This window comes from Lynx rufus, unplaced genomic scaffold (genome assembly GCF_022079265.1).
Source record: "Lynx rufus isolate CCGP_SWC_20201006 ecotype Redwood Valley unplaced genomic scaffold, mLynRuf1.p SCAF_21, whole genome shotgun sequence".
Lineage (NCBI taxonomy): Eukaryota > Metazoa > Chordata > Mammalia > Carnivora > Felidae > Lynx > Lynx rufus.
In genome coordinates this window covers 22,025,473-22,044,580 of record NW_025814836.1, presented here as the reverse complement: position 1 = coordinate 22,044,580, position 19,108 = coordinate 22,025,473, and the positions used below count along the sequence as shown (strand labels likewise).

At 49.8% G+C, this 19,108-nt stretch overlaps 1 protein-coding gene across 1 annotated transcript in view; it reads right to left on the bottom strand.

The window, feature by feature from the left end:
* ABHD2 (abhydrolase domain containing 2, acylglycerol lipase) overlaps positions 1-19,108 on the bottom strand; it is a 107,531-nt gene that overhangs the window by 78,621 nt on the left and 9,802 nt on the right. The window contains exons 2-3 of the mRNA XM_047086662.1: positions 4,704-4,806; positions 2,267-2,466 (exon numbers count right to left, since the gene is read on the bottom strand). Coding sequence (XP_046942618.1) covers positions 2,267-2,460 — 194 coding nt within the window. The 5' untranslated portion in view covers positions 2,461-2,466; positions 4,704-4,806. The remainder of the gene's footprint in view (positions 1-2,266; positions 2,467-4,703; positions 4,807-19,108) is intronic.

Genomic DNA, 19,108 nt, shown 5'->3' with positions numbered 1-19,108 from the left:
AGGAAACAGTCTTGGGGGAACTACCTTCAAACTGTGGGTAAGTAACTGAGGCTGATCGCCACCACTCCCTAATTTGGGTTTCACCAGGAGGGAGCGTGTGGCTGGTTAATGACAGGGGTGGTGTCGCAGTGGGGGTCCCATGGAGGTCTGTGGCCGGGGATCCACTTCCACACCAGGAGAGTGGGTGGGGCCATCTCAACGGGACGTCATATGGTGCCACACCCCAGGCTCAGGGAGAGAGCATGCCAGAGAGGAAAAAGAACAAAGAGAACTGTTGGGTTTAATGTTTCTAGGTTATTTTTTAAAGGAAAACACGGAAAGAGGTAAAAATCTGCTATAATCAACTTTTTTTTTTTTTTTTTTTAAGCTTGGAACTATTATTATGGAATCAAACCATATGTGATGTTTTTCCAGAGCCTGGAAAACAGCAGCTTTTCTGTGGCTTCCTCTAATTACTCAGGAACCAATGCTGGGTAGAAATTTGCACTCATCTAATCTATACATTAGCTTACCTAGTTACTTAATACCTTCATTTTTTTCTCTAAAAATAAGATGGCGAGGAACTTGGTCTAGCTGGGTCCCGCTCAATATGAAAATAGGTGCCAATGGTATTGGCCAGTCCAGACTAGTGAATTCTCTAAGTAGTGAAGGGGCGCCTGGGTGGCCCAGTTGGTTAAGCGTCCGACTTTGGCTCAGGTTACGATCTCATGGTTTGTGAGTTGGACCCCATGTCGGGCTCACTGCTGTCAGTGCAGAGCCTACTTCGGATCCTCTCTCTCTCTCTCTCTCTCTGTCTCTCTGTCTGCCCCTCCCCTGCTCATGCTCTCGCTCTCTCTCAAAAAAAAAAAAAAAAGAATAAACATTAAAAAAAATAATAAATTAAGTGGCAAAGAAAAATGCCGGCCGATCTGGAAAGCACACAGATTCTGTGCACAGCCCTCAGGGAGGAGAGCTTTCTCACCGCAAACGCTGCTGAATACGAACGACTTTCCTACTGCCCACTTGTCCCGTCCCCCTGTGGTGATGTGAAGGCCCCTTAGCGGTTCCAAATTCGACATGATGACATCTGTACCGTATGTGACACTCCACAAGTATTAGGCGACACGACTTGAGTTCTGAGTCACTCTCAACTTAACTTTTGGGGTCTGGCGTCACTGTTGCAACAAAGAAAACTCCACGCGAACACCCCAAACACACAGAGTCCACAAGGGCAGCTCGTCGCCCTTGGCTAAGAGCAAGTAAAAATCAACTAGATAATCACACAAGACAAAGCAAGGGCCAAAACTCTCAGATGGGTCTGTGGCCCATCTGTCCACTCTTAGAAGAAGATCATTTGCCCGATGTCACCGACCCCCCTAGAGGGGGTGAGAGGTGCTGCCGGGAGAGAGGGAAAGCTTCTACCACCGTCCACTGAGTATCAGCAACTCCGAGTATCGGAAACTCGAGTTTCCGCGCCGAGGGGACGCGGTTCCGGAAGACGGCTCTGCCGGCAGCTTCCATCGGACGAGGTGCACCCGGCAGAGCAGAATCGGCGGCAAGAGGCACAGGTGGTGAAGCAGCAAGAAGGAGAAAGCGGGAAGGGATTCAGACCCAGCAGAGCAAGGGACGCTTCGTGCCCCACGTGTGGCCCGAGCCCTAAAGGAAGACAGGGCTGTTCGGAAGACGTCACCAGGGAAAAAAAACACCACGCGCCTCTTGAAGGCGGGTGTGACGGACGCAGACTGCCGCTTCTTCGCCATCAGGTTCCTCTGTCAGAAGCAGCGTTCACCCTTGGCACCTCCCATCTACAGGCCCGGGCCTCGGGCAGGGAGACCTGGCTCCCTCACAACGCAAGTATTCTCTTGGCTACTGTTCAGTACACTTTTCAATGACGGAGGTGGAGAGAACCCAGCTGGGAAGTCTGTGCTTTTTTGCTCAGTTAATTATTTTCGGTGAGGACCGTTCCTCCGACTGAGGACGGACAACAGCACACTTGGTAAAGGGCTGGAATACGACCTAAACGTGACGACTGCTTTCCGCAAGGCCCTCGTCACGGACGCCGACACCACAGTGAGGGAGGGAAGCTTCTAGGCAACGAAGATCCGACCCTGTCTCCTATCCTCCAGGATTCAAACACCGGATGTGTACTGAGACTGTGGCGGTTTTGACACCAATGACCCTATCCTACATGGATGCCTTGAGGACAAAATGTGACAAGATTCTCTGAACACTGCACCAGCCAAACAGATTAGCAGATGGGCATACGGTGGGCGCGAGGTCTACTCACTCTTTGGTCAGAAGAGGACAGGACTTGAGCAGAAAGCGCGAGAGCCCCGAGTCCTGGAAGTAGAGGTCAGGCGGGGCCGTGGGGCTCTTCAGATTCAAACAGCGGACGATCACATATAACACGGCAGCCACTGCGGCCAGCTTCACCCCGTCAAACACGGCCGGGAGCTCGGGGGTCTCCAGCATGGCATTCATCTTGATCTGGGGAGAAGCACATGTCTGGGGTCAGAAGCACAGTGAGGAGGGGAGGAGCCACCACACTAAAAGGCAAAGCCAGCGATGAGATGTCCATAGCGTCCCCGGGGCAACTGCCATCGGGGCCTTCGAGCCATCACCGGGACTGGCGACAACCCAAATCACACACAGTCCCGAGCACTGATAAACCGGGTAGGGTTTTTGGTTGTTTTTAATCTAACGAGCACTTCGAAGATAAGCAGCTTAGAAAATGCTGACAAGAACATCCTTTGGGGAGCAGGGGAAAGTCCAGCCAGAGACTGGGGGCGGCACGCTGGTTTCTGTGGACCGGCGGCCGTGAATCGCTCCGCACCAGGTGTGTGCGAAGCGACATGGTGACAGCCTGGAACAGAGACCGGGACGGATGCTACTGCCTACACATGTGACTATCGCGTCCTCGGGCCCCATCCCCTATTTTCAGACCAGGAGGGGAGAAAGCGACCTGGGCGTGACTCAGCCATCTGCTCCTCGGGGGCAGCCCCGGTGCTGGGGTCAAGTTCAGACTCGGCCCAGGTGGCAGCGATCTTTGACCCTGGGGGTTTCAGGTAGTGTGAGATGCAACTTGGCCAATCTTCTCCCCTCCAAGGGTACCTGACTACAACCATTCGTCCCCAAATCAGGGTAAAAGTGGACCGCCAGACCCAAACCAAAAATCGGGAGTGTGGAAAATGTGTATGCAGATTTGGCTTTTCCCCCAAGCTCTCCTAATAGTTTATCTTTTGTGGTAGCTTTACCTTACATACAACACACACACACACACACACACACACACACACCAACCTTCCAAACACAGAAAACCAAACATCAACAACAACAAGGGCAACAGCAACAAAAATCCAGTCTTTGCCTTGCTGCTCAGAAGAAAAACAGCACATTAGCTGTTACCTTAAAAATCAGGGAAGCCACAAGCTAACAAAAAGGAGAAAATGGTAACTCACAGCCAAGGTAGCTATGGCAACAGCTTCCCTGGAATGGCGTCTACTAGCCTCTGCTAAAAACAGTCAGCAGAGAACTCCGGTGGCCAACAGCACAGGCAGAAGGGGCAAGACACAACAATCTCCCGAAAATGTGTGTGGCATAACCGGATGAACTCCCTAGAGACCCCTTTTCTTCTTTACCCCCAGAAACCCTTTTCAAAGCTCAAGGTGACTCTGGCAAATGCAGGACCCGAACATACTGCCGATGATTTCTGGCAGGGGTTCCAACTCAGTAAGAAAGGCCATCAAGGATCACGGCTCAACTAGCCTTCCACTGTCAAGGCAAGAAAATAATTTTCAAACATCCAACATGGGGCGCCTGGGTGGCTCAGTTGGTTTAGTGACCAATTCTTGATTTCGGGTCAGGTCATGATCTCACGGTTCCCTGCTTGGATTCCTGGTTCCCTGCTTGGGATTCTCTCCCTCCTTCTCTCTCTGTCCCTCCTCCGCTCGCCCATTCTCTGTCTCTCTCAAAATACATAAATAAAAACCTAAAAAAGCTTAAAAAAAAATTTATCCAGCACAATGTTGAATCAAGGCTAGATCTCAAAATATACTTTCAGCTGTATTAACCTTTGAACCTTTATGATCAGACAGTTGCCTTAAAACCTAACTTCTGGACCCGTGTCACCTCACTCCTGGGGCCATGTCTCCTAAAGTCTACTTATAAACCCCTAAGACAGGATTCTTAACTTGGGGTCTGTGGGTCCCCTACCATACTCTAGGGTCCAGGAACACCCTAAAATTCTATGTGAAGGTTTGTGTGTACGAAGCTTTCTGTGGTGAGGATCTGCAGATTTAATCAGGTTCTCCATGGGGTTTGCGGCCTCAAAACATACACAGCACCACAAAGCGTTCCACAGCGCTGGTCCCTCAATTCACCGCAACCCTGCCACCTAAGCCGGTCGAGCCGGCAGGAGACAAATTTCCAAGATGCTGCTGTTCACTAATACGGGTTTTTACGTCTAGCGAGCAAAGGGCCCAAACCAAGGTCCAGCAGGAGTTCCAAAGTCTCTCTGACACAATGCTGGTAACATGGCTCTTTCTTGTCCCCTTTGTTGAGAAGAGAACAGACAGATGCAGCAGGTGGCTTTACCAGTTTCCTTGTGGGTCAAGAACTGAAATTTTATTGAATTAAGAAAATAAGTCCCTCCCTCCCCACTTCCTCTCACTGCTTACTCACATAAAGGGAGGAGAAGCAAAAATAAAAGTCTGGGCCATACATACCTCTACGCCCCTTGTTCCTCTCTACTGAGAATATTAACTGTCCTTGAAGAGTTGTCCAGCGGGGCCGCTCAGGTCCGATCTCTTATTCAAATTAACCTAAAAGCTGAAAAGATGAGATGGTCAGGTTCTAAAGGATGAGAAAGAGGCAATTTAATTAAAATGAAAGCACAGGCGAAGTTTCTCTTCCTTTCGAGTCTTTACGGAAAAAGGCAATTTCTTTCATTAACACGGGTGCCACGCTCTCGGCCACTTGGCTGTTGGCACAAACCTGCCGGGGAAAATCTTGGTGGAGCCACACGCTGACGGGCTCTCTCTGGTCTCCAAGACAAGTTACCTGCTGCGTTCAGAACTCCGGCTAAGGCAAACCCACACGGCTCTCACGCTTTATCTCCTAACATCATCTTCAGAAGCACCTGACGGGTATCACCTAGGTGACCGAGGCACTAACTCAGCAAGGCCTTAGGTCAAGACAGCAGTCAATGGACTCGTTCCTTCTCTCCCAAACATACAGCAACAACAGAAAAAAATGTCACAAGGCTAAGGGCGTGGACGGGCTCAGAAACCCCGTACCAGAACAGCACAGCACTGGAAGCCTGTGGTGGGAAAGCCACATTGCCTGCCGGGTCTGCATCGGGGCTGGGGGCCGGGGGCCGGCTGTGGAGGGGCGCCAAGAGCTAAACGTGCTCCCTGTGAGTGGGGACCCAGAGCCGGGCCCAGTGCTCTGAAAATGCATGGCTTCCAAAGCAGCAGGGGAAACAGGAAAGAGAAAGGGGTGGGGGTGGAGGGGCCAGCCAGTGTTTACATAGTGCGATCTACGTGCCAGGCTCTGTCCCTGGGACAGTCCGTGCACACCAGCGCGTTGCATCCTTGCTGCACACTGTGAAGTAGGTACTATTGTTATCCCCATTTCGCAGATGAGGATACTGAGGCATAGAAAATTTGAGCAACTTGTCCAAGGCCACCCAGCGATTAGGTAGAGAAACCAGGATTCGTATCTGGCTCCAGAGGCCCTCCTTCTAACCACCACGCTGTACTATCTGAAAGGAAGAAAAGACAGAGAGAGAGACGCAGGCAAGAAAGAAAAAGGACAAGGCCGAAAACGCAGAGGAGACACCAGCGGCTTGCCCAAAGTCACACAGCGGTGAGACAGACAGCAGAGCTGGGAACCCAGCCCAGTGTTCTCCGATTCCACCACGCTGAAATGACTTCAACCGGGGGGCGCCTGGGTGGCGCAGTCGGTTAAGCGTCCGACTTCAGCCAGGTCACGATCTCGCAGTCCGTGAGTTCGAGCCCCGCGTCAGGCTCTGGGCTGATGGCTCAGAGCCTGGAGCCTATTTCCGATTCTGTGTCTCCCTCTCTCTCTGCCCCTCCCCGTTCATGCTCTGCCTCTCTCTGTCCCAAAAATAAATAAACGTTGAAATGACTTCAACCGGAAATGGAAGCCGGTTGAAGGGGGGACCCAATTAACCTTCAGAGTAGCCTTGCTCAACCTCAGATTTTTATTATTTCTTCGTATTCTGAGACAAATTAGCCACGGAGGGCCAGGCTTTGTTGAGGTGGGGACCAAAGAGCAAAGTCCTCAGCCACATCACAGCAAGCCTGACCTTTCCCGGGCTCGGCTGCCAACTGGAAAACGGGATGGGACAGACCAAAGATCCTCTAGCAGAAGCCCACCGGATGACGCTGCCTGTGGCTGGCATTTTAAAAAAAAATCGCGGCGCCTGGATGGCTCAGTTGGTCAAACGTCTGACTTTAGCTCAGGTCATGATCTCACAGTTCATGAGTTCGAGCCCTGCATCGTGCTCTCTGCTGTCAGCACAGAGCCTGCTTCAGATCCTCTGTCCCCATCTCTCTGCCCCTCTCCGGCTCGCTTACATGTGCACTTTCTCTCTCTCTCTCTCAGAAATAAATAAACATTAAAAAAAGAAAAAAAAATTACAAGATTTGGCAATGCTGAGCTTGTGTTCTCACTTGGCAACAATGGATGGAGCTGAGAGGGGGCCGCCCCCTCCAGATGAGGCCTCTCCATCATGGTCCGCAACACTACTGACCCCCCCCCCCCCCCCGCCGCCTGCTTAATCATTCAGGATGTCTGAGTGGTTCCTACGGGCATCAGAATACGCTACCCGTGGAGAAACCTGCATAACATCCCTCTGGCCCTGGATAACTCTGTATTGACTGAATATTCAAAACATACACCATCAGCATACGTATAAATAATAAACTCATAGAAAAACTATGGAAGGGCGGAGTGGCACTTACGATGTAGTGTGTTTTGTTGTTATTCACACTGATGTTTACCTAAGCCTTGACTTTTCCCACAAACTATCTGAGACGGATTCAAGAAAACACTGAACAGATACGCATGGAGAAAGATCCAGAAACGTAGCAGACGGCTCACTGCTTCCCAGAAGGAAGTCTCCCCTTCTTCCTTGTAACAGAGACCTGTAAAAATGGTCCTGCCTCCTGGGAAAAAACTACAGCTGCCCTTGCAGGTTGGTGAGTCAACATGACTAAATTCTAGCCAATTCTGAAGGCGCTGGTCTGATTTCTCCGAAGACTCCCTAAAAGGCAGGGAGTTAACTCTTTTTCCATCCTTCTCCCTTCCGGCATCCCTGGAATGTAGGCAACATGGCTGCACCCCCAGCAGCCATCTTGGGCCATGAAGTGACCTTGAGGTCATTCTAGAAGCCACATTAAGATGACAGCAGAGTAGAAAGACAGAAGCCTGGGGTCCCTGATGATTTCATGGCGCCATTGTATCAGACCTGTACTGCCTACCTCCAGGTTTCTTTTATGTGAGAGAATAATCCCTTGCATGTTTAAGCCATTGTTACTTCTAGAATCTCTGGTCTGCAATTTCCAATGCTACAGAATGAAATACTCTTTTTTTTTTTTTTTTAATTTTTTTTTTTCAATGTTTTTTATTTATTTTTGGGACAGAGAGAGACAGAGCATGAACGGGGGAGGGGCAGAGAGAGAGGGAGACACAGAATCGGAAACAGGCTCCAGGCTCTGAGCCATCAGCCCAGAGCCTGACGCGGGGCTCGAACTCACGGACCGCGAGATCGTGACCTGGCTGAAGTCGGACGCTTAACCGACTGCGCCACCCAGGCGCCCCTGAAATACTCTTTTTTTTAATGTTTATTTTTGAGAGAGAGAGAGAAAGGGTTTGAGCAGAGAAGAGGTAGAGATAGAGGGAGACACAAAATCTGAAGCAGGCTCCAGGCTCCGAGCTGTCAGCACAGAGGCTCGAACTCACAAAACGTGAGATCATGACCTGAACCGAGTCAGACGCTTAACCAAATGAGCCACCCAGGTGCCCCCAGAAGGAAATATTATATGCTCAAATCTTTCCAGATGCTACGATCACTGGGTTATTAGAGTATAGGCACTTTTTCTTCTCTTTTCCAAAATTCATAATAATAATAAATATTTTTATTAGGGGAAAAAAGCTTTAAAATAGCAACTAATAAAATCTTAAGAAGAAAGTAAGACTATCTAGACAAGAAAAATACCTCTTCAATGTACACGATTATGTATGGGAGCAAGCCTAGAAATGGACCTGAGCTTTCTGAGTGCGAAAGGAAAAACGGAAACCCAGTCAAACCTATGGTTCTCCAAAATCGAAAGAAACAGAACATGTACTGTGCTCTTATCCCAGAAAGCATGACAGATATGAAGGGGAAGCAGGGTTTTTCTGGCACCAGAGTTATTTAAAAAGAGCCTCTGCGGGACTTTATATAAGGGGACCTTGAGTGATGTGATAGGCAATGTCCTCCTACAACTTTTTTTTAATAGCAAATGCAGCAGAGAATTAATTTCCGCAACCCTCAAAAAATGCCAAGGTTTTAAACTGAATTCAATTCAGTGAAGGCAACCCTATGAAGGATTTTAATTATTACCGTCCAGATATGCACCCTTGATCCAAGGCTTGGACTTGAAGTCCCAAGGAGCAGGGTGTCCCCAGGGCCACCTCTCTTGAACTTAAGTGGCTCAAGGACCCGACCACTGTACTAAGCATTGCGTAGGACCGCGACGAAGTAGAACTCTCATTTTAACTGGGGAGAAAAGAGGCTTATCTTTTTTTAAAATTTTATTTTAATTCCAGTATAGTTAACATACAGTGTTTACATTCGGTTCAGGTGCACAGAACAGTGATTCAACACTTCGGTACATCACCCAATGTACTCCTTAGTCCTCAACCCATTTCCCTCATCCCCCCACCTTCCTTCTGGTGACCAACAGCATGTTCTCTAGAGTTAAGAGTCTGTTTCTTGGTTTGTCTCTTTTTTTTTCCCTTTGCTTGTTTTTTTTTTTTTTTAAGTTTATTTATTTTGAGAGAGAGAAAGAGCGAGCTTGAATGGGGGGGTGGTAGGGAGAGAGGGGGAGGGAAAGAATCTCAAGCAGGCTCCAGGCCATCAGTGCAGAGCCTGACTCGAGGCTCAATCTCACGAACCGTGAGATCATGACCTCAGCTGAAATCAAGAGTCGGACGCTTAACCGACTGAGCCACCCAGGTGCCCCTGGTATTTGTCTTTCTCTGACTTGTTTTGCTTAGCATGTTACTATAAACACAGGGGTGCATCTATCCCTTTGAATTAGTGTTTTTGTACTTTGGGGGATAAATACCCACCAGTGCAATTACCAGATTGTTAAGGTAGTTCTATTTTAAAAACTTTTTTTAATGTTTATTTATTTATTTTGAGGGAGAGACAGAGCACGAGCAGGGGAGGAGCAGAGAGAGGGAGAGAGAGAATCCCAAGCACCGTGAGGCTCAAACTCATGAACCGCAAGATCGTGGCCTGAGCCGAAACCAAGAGTCGGGTGCTTAATCGACTGGGCCACCCAGCTGCCCCGGTCGCTCTCGTTTTAACTTTCTGCGGAACCTCCATACTGTTTTCCACAGTGGCTGCACCACTTTGCGTTCCCACTGCACTGTTGTGCAACAAGAGTTTGAAAAGAAGTTTATCTTAAGGCTATCCATACTTTAGGAACTTGGGGACGAGAATAAATTCGCCTAGGAAAAAATTAACCAGGGAAGGACTTATGGAGCAGCTGGATCTAGAATACAGAATTTAAGAAGACATTTGTGTAAGTGTGAGAGAGGACGTGTGCGCGCGCAGTATATACGTATTATATATATATATATATATATAAATACATATTTAACACATATTAAATACGTCTGAATATGTGTGCATAAAACCAGGCATTAATTAACTGGCAATTTCAGAACAAAACTCCTGACGTTCATTTTAATTTACCTTGCTGCATTTCATTTCATGGCGCTCTCGCTTTCCAAGTGCAATCTGCCACAAAGGATTAATATTCTGAACTTGTTCCAGACGTAGCAAACTACGCTGCGGTTGTACTATTTCGTGTGCCCCTTCCTCCCTTTTCTGGGCAGGCGAAATCTGGTTAATAGGAACATCAGGCAGCCCAGGTGGGGAAAAGAAGCCACACAGAAGGTGGGGGGGGGGGGGGGCGGGTATTGTGCCAGAGGGAAAGGAAGCATCTCCCCGCCCCCGCCCCACCTCCAATCTCCGAGAAAAGAAGGGCTGGGCTTGGTCGGTCCTCAGCCAGAGAGCCGCACACCTCTCCAGCCCCCACCAGTCGTTTTGAGTGGATTTACTCATAAAATGCTGTAACTGATCGTTAAAACCGCGCGTGTAGTCTCTCCGTTAAGAAGGAAACCCAGATGGGGCGCCTGGGTGGTGCAGTCGGTTAAACGTCCGACTTCAGCCAGGTCACGATCTCGCGGTCGGTGAGTTCGAGCCCCGCGTCAGGCTCTGGGCTGATGGCTCGGAGCCTGGAGCCTGTTTCCGATTCTGTGTCTCCCTCTCTCTCTGCCCCTCCCCCGTTCATGCTCTGTCTCTCTCTGTCCCAAAAATAAATAAACGTTGAAAAAAAAAATTAAAAAAAAAAAAGAAGGAAACCCAGGTACAAGGTGCTGCAAAATGCCCACGAGCAAAGGAACTTTCAGGGGTGCCTCAGTCTCTACGACATGTTTGACTAGTAGTAGTTCCACCACTGCTCTCCCAAGGCCAAGGCTGTTATTTTGAGATGGACACACAGATGCAGTGAGACGGCCACGGCTATGGGGCTGGGAGAAGCTCCAGTCTTGGGGTTCTGAGACCTGGGTCCTAGTGCCTGCCCTGCTCGTCCTATCTAGTGACCTTGAATAAGTCACTTAACCTTTCTGGGCCCCAAAGGCCTCCTCTGTAAAATGAGAGGATTAGGTTAGAAGCAGATGATGCCAAAGGTCTCCTACAGCTCAAAATTTCTGAGATTCTAGGGATAGAATTGCAGCCCGTGGCTAATAGGCACAGGAAAAACTCTCCGTGCTCTGTAACAAGAGACAGCCCCTGTTGCCGGCTGACTTTGTGCATCATTAACACGACTCTCAAGAGCAACAGCCCTCATGGCCTTTGTTCTTCCTTCAAATAAGTTCAACATTTGTAGCTGTGCCATTTATGCCCGTAGTTCTGTCACAGTCCCTCCACCTGCGTGGGTGAATGACGATTTCAGCCTTGGAATATTAATATTCACTGATAACACAAAGGAAGGAAAGAAAAAACCGAGCAGAGACTTCAAACACAGAAAACTCATTACACGGTGTGGCGGGATATGTAGTGTAGCCCCCCCCCCCAAATTCCCGACCGTCTGGGACCTGTGAATGTGACCTCCTTTGGATATCAGTTCTTGGCAGATGTCATTTAGATAGGGGGTCACACTGATTGGAGTTGGCCCTAACTCCACGTCTGGGGTCCCTGTAAGGAGCAGGAAGTTTGCACACAGAGATACAGACACGCAGAGAAGACCTTTTAAAGGTGGATGGAAACAGAGGGGCGCCTGGAAGCTCAGTCAGTTAAGTGGCCAACTGTTGGTTGCCTCTCAGGTCATGATCTCAGTTTGTGAGCTGGAGCCCTGCGTCAGGCTCTGCGCGGACAGCATGGAGCCTGCCTGGGATTCTCTCTCTCCCTCTCCCTCTGACCCTCCCCTACTCGTGCTCTCTTTCTCTCTCAAATAAACTTAAAAAAAAAAAAATAACCTGAAAGGTGGAAGGAGAGACTGGAGCGGTGCACCACGGAGAACAGGAACGCCAGGGAGTGCCAGCAACCAAGAGAAATTAGGAGCAGCGCACGAAACAGACATTCCCTCAGAGCCCTCGGGAAGGAAGCCACCCTGATTTCAGACTTTCTCAGCACTGTGAGAGAATGTGCCCAAATGACCTCTCCCGACTCCATAGCTCCCCGCTTCTGTCCTTAGAGGCCAGAGACACCCTCTGTCACGTCCTTCTGAAAGGTTCCTGGTGACCCACACAAGCTCCCTTGTACTATTTCGTGTGCCCCTTTCTCCCGCCCAAATCAGCGAGCGGACGTGAACGCTCACAGGCTACTCATTAACACAATTCAAATCGTATTCTGTGCACACACAGCATTGGCTTCTTGGCCTCTGCGGTTCAGCTGTCAGACCACCCTCTCCTCTCCTAGTATCAGTGACCTAAGGAAGCCAGAGACGGGGACATGTGGGGAGGGGGTGTCTCCTCCAACCTGAGGGGACCCGACCCATAGGCTCCAGTCCTTCTGTGGGTCTCACAGTAAATACCTCTTAAGGAAAAACAAGCCAAACTCCTAAGGAATATCTCTCCTTCTATTCCCCGCTGGTTAGACGTGGATTTTGTGTAGGTTCGGGCCCTGGAGCGAGAGAGCCCAGTGTCAAGTCCCAGCCCCACCGGTCATGGTGTTTGTCCTCGGGGCTCAACTGCGACCTGAACGTGTTGATCCAGAGACACTCCTGGCATCCAGCGAAGGGCCCCCAAATACGAGCTATCCCATCACCACTACTAAGCCCTCCTCCCGTTTTCCTTAGAAAGCTCCCTTATCTGACAGAAATTACCCTAGAAGATATTCTTTCCCACCTGACACAGAACCCTCCTTAAAAATGAAGTAACTGGCTGGCTGACTGCTTGGACCTCCTCCAACAAGTCCGGAATTCACCCCCGGACACACTCCTCTTGATTCTTCCGATGCGGAACCATGTTGAACTTAACGAATCACTACATACTAAGTGTTCTTCACCAAGTTCTCAGCTCTTCACAGTTCCAAGATGCGTCCTCGTTTCTGCACCGAAAGGGGTTCCGGTCGTGCTCCTGACACACGCGCCCTCTCTCTCCTGCTGAGGGGGTCCCCCCTTCCCCGTGGAAGGGCTGACCCCTCACCCACACCCCTGCCTGCGGGGTAAACTTATTCTGGCCTGGCCTGGCTCTGCTGACAAACCTCTCCGACGCCCTGAAATAAAACCCCAGGCCGGCACCGGAAGGCTCTGGCAGGCTTCGCAGGCCCCGTGAGGAGAGTCAGGAAGGCCGTTGGAAGGCCACGGCACACCGCCGACAAAACCCTCACGTCACCCCAACGTTAGCCTTGTGGGTGGCCGCTTGGTTAAAACGCAGTCAGCCCTAGACGTCGACAACGTGACAACTTTGAGGAGAAAGCGGGGAGGGAAAGGGCCCGTTTCTACCCCACTTTCTCTGCCACTTAACTACAAAAGTCAGAGCAGTTAGAGAAAAAAAAGCAACTAAATGAACAATCTGAAGAAGCCACTCCACAGGAGACACAGGCCCAGAGCACGTTGCCAGGAGAAAGCCCAGCCGGCCGGCCGCTCACTGTCACTCACGGCCACGGGGCCAGGACGGTGTCCCCAGAAGGCTCCAAGGTACATCCTGGTCTACCCAGAACTGCATGCTTCTGACAGCCCGGGCTGACTTGGGGCCCCGTTCTCGCTCCCAGGGAGTTTTCAATGCCCCGCGTCAGCCCCTGTGCCAGCAGCTCACGGAACCACCCCCCAGCATCCGTAGGCTGTTCCAGGCCTGCATGTTCCCGCAGGGAAAGTTCTGCGGGGATGAGCCCTCAGGGTAACCGCCTCAAGCCCGAAGTGATGGACAACCCTGGCAGCGACAGGCCGCTCCTGTCCTCAACAGATGCCCCACGAGGCTTCTTTTTGAATACTGAGCACTGAGGACCTGGATGAGATTTCCTCCAGCAAATCAGCCCGGGTGGCCGTTGGCGGCTCGTGTGAAGATGCCGGGAAGTGGCTGACGGGAGGGAGATGACACGGCAAGGAGGGAGAAAGCCCCCTGGTGATCTAGCACAGTATCTCTTACAGATCAGGGGCTACAAAACGAAGGGCCTGTCCGCAGTCGCACACAATTTGGTAGAGAGAAGGGGGAAGAATTTACAGATAATTAGCTACATTTATGTTGACGTTGTTTTCAGTTGTGGCCAAAATTCGGGCCTTGAAATTGCCTCTCTGCGCGAACTGACTCACGTATTAACTTTAATGTAACCGTATTCTTCCACAAAGTCATAAGGTCACACGCCAAACCGGCTGCGTTTCGGAAGATGTCCTACAAGTTCCTAGTAAGGGGAGAGCTACCCTCTGTGAGAAAACGTGAACCTCACATGTCAACGTCAGGAATGGCTACCAACCCACCAGCTTTCCCGAAAGAAAATCACTAACCTAAAAATAGCAGGAGACTGAGTCACAGTTAAGCACGCACATTGAATTGAGCACTTTTACAAGCCCTTACTCAAATACAGAAAGGAAGCTGGCCTCTCCCATTAGCCAAGAGCCCTGCTGAAAAGGTACTTATACTTCCTACCGGAGGACAAGGTCGAATGGGTAAAGTGCTTAGTAAAATCACAAGCAAAACGGTTTTCTCCACCGCAGAGAAACCATTCAATCCTTACCTGAGAACAAACAAAAAATCACAAGCCAGGTGTTTCCTCTATAGAAAGCCTAGAATTTTCTAAAGGGACAGGCACTTTAATAAATATATTTGATAGCCCTACACGTGGTGTTACAAAACCTATTCTGTAATTACGTTCTGTGATACCAAAAGCACATCTCAGCTTACCGGAATCCAAGAAACTCAAGTGCCCAGTTTCCTGGAGTTTTTAAGAGAAGGGTACAATTGGAGGGGCGCCTGGGTGGCTCAGTGGGTTGACGTCCAACTCTGGCTCAGGTCATGAACTCACAGTTTGTAAGTTCGAGCCCCATGTCAGGCTCTCTGCTCTCAGTGTAGAGCCTGCGTCAGATCCTCTGTCCCCCTCTCACGCTCCCTCTCTCAAAAATGAATGAACATTAAAAAACAAAAACAGGGGCGCCTGGGTGGCACAGTCGGTTAAGCGTCCGACTTCAGCCAGGTCACGATCTCGCGGTCCGTGAGTTCGAGCCCCGCGTCGGGCTCTGGGCTGATGGCTCAGAGCCTGGAGCCTGTTTCCGATTCTGTGTCTCCCTCTCTCTGCCCCTCCCCCGTTCATGCTCTGTCTCTCTCTGTCCCAAAAATAAATAAACGTTGAAAAAAAAAATTTAAAAAACAAAAACAAAAAACCAGGGGTACGACCGGAGAGAAGAGCATCTCCGGATGTACGGCACAAAAGAAAATATCCGGGCATGTTCTGGGAACGGCACGGATGCCACCCAGTCTTCAATGTCTGCAAACAAACTGCCAGAAGGAGGAAACTGGGGAGAGGGCCAGTGCTGGAGCAGAGCACAGCTACCTGGCTAACACAGCAAGGTCCACACCCTGCAATGAAAGCAATGACACATATGGCCTGCTATAAGTCTGGCACCCGCCCTCCACCACGCAGGCGTTAAGAAGTAGATGTGTGAGCGGCGCTTGGGTGGCTCACGGATCAGTGTCTGACTCTTGACTTCGGCTCAGGTCATGATCCCAGGGTTGTGGGTTCCAGCCCGGTGTCGGGCTCTGTGCTGAACGTGGGGGAGCCTGCTTGAGAGTCTATCTCCCCTGCCCCTCCCCTGCTCGTGCAAGCACAAGAACTCTCTCTCTCTTTGAAATGAATGAATGAATGAATGAATGAATGAATCAGTGAAGCAGATGTGTGAGAAGACCTGACCAACATGTCAAGCGCCTTGCCCTTTCCCACGGGAAAGACACTGCCCGCAGGGTTAGCTCGCCAGCCCTCCGGCCCCTCCTGGCTCTGTGGTTCTCCACTGATGAATTCTGTCAGTTGTGGGAGAAAAGAGCTCCCCTCAGGGCTCGGCCGCCAGACCCTTTAACACAGGCCTAGAAAGCAGGAAAGGTTCTGGGCTCTTTGCCCTTCCAAGACTGAGAAGGTTCTGGAGGCAAGGGTATACAATGTGCATGGCATTTTAAGGCATGCTTTACTTATTTCTGTTTTATAAATATCTCAGATGCTGTGAGTAGAAACACTATCGCATGCCAGCTTAGAGCGGCAGGCTTAAAGGTCACATGGATTCCATTGTGACAAATGCCCAAGTCTTAGAAGACAAACTCCACCAGCTCAATGCTGATAAATATGAAGGACTGATTCACACCCAGGCCCTTGGGTTAAAAATGAAGGCAAGGATATGATATGATGAGACAGTCACCCATCTGGTCCTAACCAAGCCAGCCGCCACACTGGGCCTCCGTGGAGGCCCGACCCAGCCTCCGCCATCAGTCCGGCTGATTCCGGGCACTCAATAGAGCCTCGTCCCCAGCTTCTAGGTCACAACCCAAGCGGAAGGACCCAGATGTGCTGGATCCTAGCCGTCAGAAGAGGGAAGGGGTGCCCATGTGTCTTCACACTAGTTGCTTCTGGTGGCATCTGGAGCTATTCTCTCCTCTGGATATGCTGTGCTGTGCAACTTTGGGCAGATCACTTGCCCTCTCTGAGGGTTTTGAAGTTTTCCCTAGGAGCCCGTGTGGTATAATGTAACGATGACAGATTTTAGAATCGGAGGGCCCGGGTTTGAGTTCAGGTTCCCCCAAATGATCTTAGGTGGCCCTGGGTGAATTATCTAAGTTTATTAAAAAAATTTTTTTTAATGTTTTATTTATCTTTTTGAAAGTGACAGAGAAATAACATGAGCAGGAAGGGGAAGCAGAGAGAGAGGGGACAGAAGATCTGAAGTGGGCTCTGTGCTGACAGCTGCGAGCCCAGTGTGGGGCTCGAACTCACGAACCGTGAGATCATGACCTGCGCTGAAGTCAGACGCTTAACTGAGCCACCCAGGCGCCCAGAATTATCTAAGTTTTATGAAAGTTTGCTTTTTCTTCTATAAAATGGGGGAGGAGAGGTTACACACAGGTTATTAAGGGAAAGCAGTTAATGAAATTATGTAGATAAAAGAAGCTTTATAATTATAAAATACCCACAGATATACTCAAGATAAGGTTTGTAAGATGCCTTGAGCTTTTTAGAGGAAAGCTGCCTTATTAAATATTTCAAGATTATAAAAATGTTAGTTTTAAAGCAATATTTAGGGACTTTTAATACATGAAGAGCATGGAATTGGTCCCTCAGGCTTTCCTGAGCTTGGCTTTATCAGATCCTTCTACAGAAGACACTGAAACAGCTAAAAAAATAAAAATTCAAAAGCTCTAAGATGGAAAGGGCAACCCTCTGGATTGATATTTTTGGGGTCTTGGCTAAATAGATTCTCTTTCAAAGCAAAGAGCCCGAAGTAGGTTCATGCCCTCAAGTCTTCCCGTCTCCTCAGACATCGACACAAACATCTCACTGTTGTTCTAGGCCTCACCCGGTCTGGCCTCCTACTCGGGAAGCGAGCTTTCTCAGCCTTCTTTAAAGCACAAGGGCAAGTCCCAACTGCTGCCCTCGTCACCCAGCGGCCTCCTCCTTGGGTTTTTGTCTACACCTCGCCCGTATCAGCCACGCGTCTGCTCCGAGCCCACCCCGGTCTCCCTCCACCCAACGCCGTAAGATACCGCGCACCACGGGGCCTCAGCCACCAGCTCACTTTATAGGGGTTCCTCCTCTCCTGAGCTTCCCCCATGGGCACATGTCTCCTGAGAGATGAGGAACCAGCCATCAAGGAAGATTTTTTTCATCAGAAATGAGGGAACTGCTTCTCCATAACTGGGAAAGAGAGTGAGCCCGTTTCTCAAAAATTGATTTACTGGTATAAGCTGGGAGCACCCTCATGGATACAGCAGTGGTTTGTCCCACCCCACCCCCCCCAACACACACACACACCTCGTCCTCCACCAACCCCTGGAAAAAAAAGTGTGTCAATACCACAGGGGGTGGGGAGGGTGTTATGCCAATCCACACCCCCCTTCTGACATTCCACGCTGTTCTCCATGGGTACCAAAGGCATTAGCTTCATTCTAAGCTCGGGGAGGACTATGAAAGTATACGTAATACGTGGCATCCATGAAGTAACTGGAAAACAGTGCGAATCCATGCGTATTTAAGTATGAAATCATAAAGTCCAACTATAGATACTGGAGGAATTCAAACAAAGGAAGCAGAAGGAAGAAGGAGGTGGACCCCTAGCTAGGGGCCCCTGGGAAGAGACGGGAGAGGAGGGGAGGGGAGGAGCAGGGGTGGGTACAGACACCAGGCTGGGCTCCCAGGCTGAACCAAGGCCCAAGAAGGCCAGACAGTCAGGAGGCCGGCACACAGGGCAAGAGGGTGGGGTCTGGGAGCCGCGTGAGTGAGTCATTACGGAATGAAGCTTCAGGCCTTCACTTACAAGAAGATGGCGCCACACACATGTGGCCTTGGCCGTGCGTGCTGTGCAGGTACATGAAGGTCTGAGTGCACGAGGCAGTGGGTGTGAGCATTTATCTGGCTCCGTGCAACCTGATCTATGGGATGTTGGACAAGCATTGTCATTCACCATTCGAACATCATGGCATGCCCTCGATGGCGTCCAAACAGTTTTTTGTTTTTTTTTTTTTAAATATACTTCACACACGATGTTACCACCAAATAGTCTTGTACGACCTGCTGAACTACACAGGAATCTTCATTTAGGGGCCCATCCCCTTAAGGCCCTAACAACCACACCATCTCCCACGTTTCCATTTTGCAAACACCCTTTCATAACGAGAAATTGTAAGCCTCGTCGCTACATGAAAGTAACGATTCATATTCCTTTCATCTCTGTTGGGGATTCCACGCCCTTCTAATACCACCCTTGTGTGAATTCTACACAAGTTTAAATTTAATGGTGTCGGGCACGCAGCGGGGGCACTCTCTACACGTTTACTGACCGAGTCTGTGGGAAAGCCTGACACATCACCATCCGGGTCCCTTGAGCAGAATTTTCTTACAAGGAGATTATGACACTAGGCTGAGAGGTACGGGTCTTTGTGAGTAACGGCCGCACTAGCGCGGAGCAAGAGAAAAAAACTCAGTGTGCCCTGGGCTGGCAGCCGTTTTTGGATATTTTAAAGAACATCTCAGAGTTCAGGCAAATAATTATCCATCTAAATGAAAGTTTTCCACTTTCCATCACTCAGAGAAGCTATTGTCTGATGCCATATTTCTTTTACCTTTCCCCCCGTTTGTCTGAAACGTATCTTAGTAAGTTCAAGGAGCTCTAAATCAATCTACTTCAGAAACTGC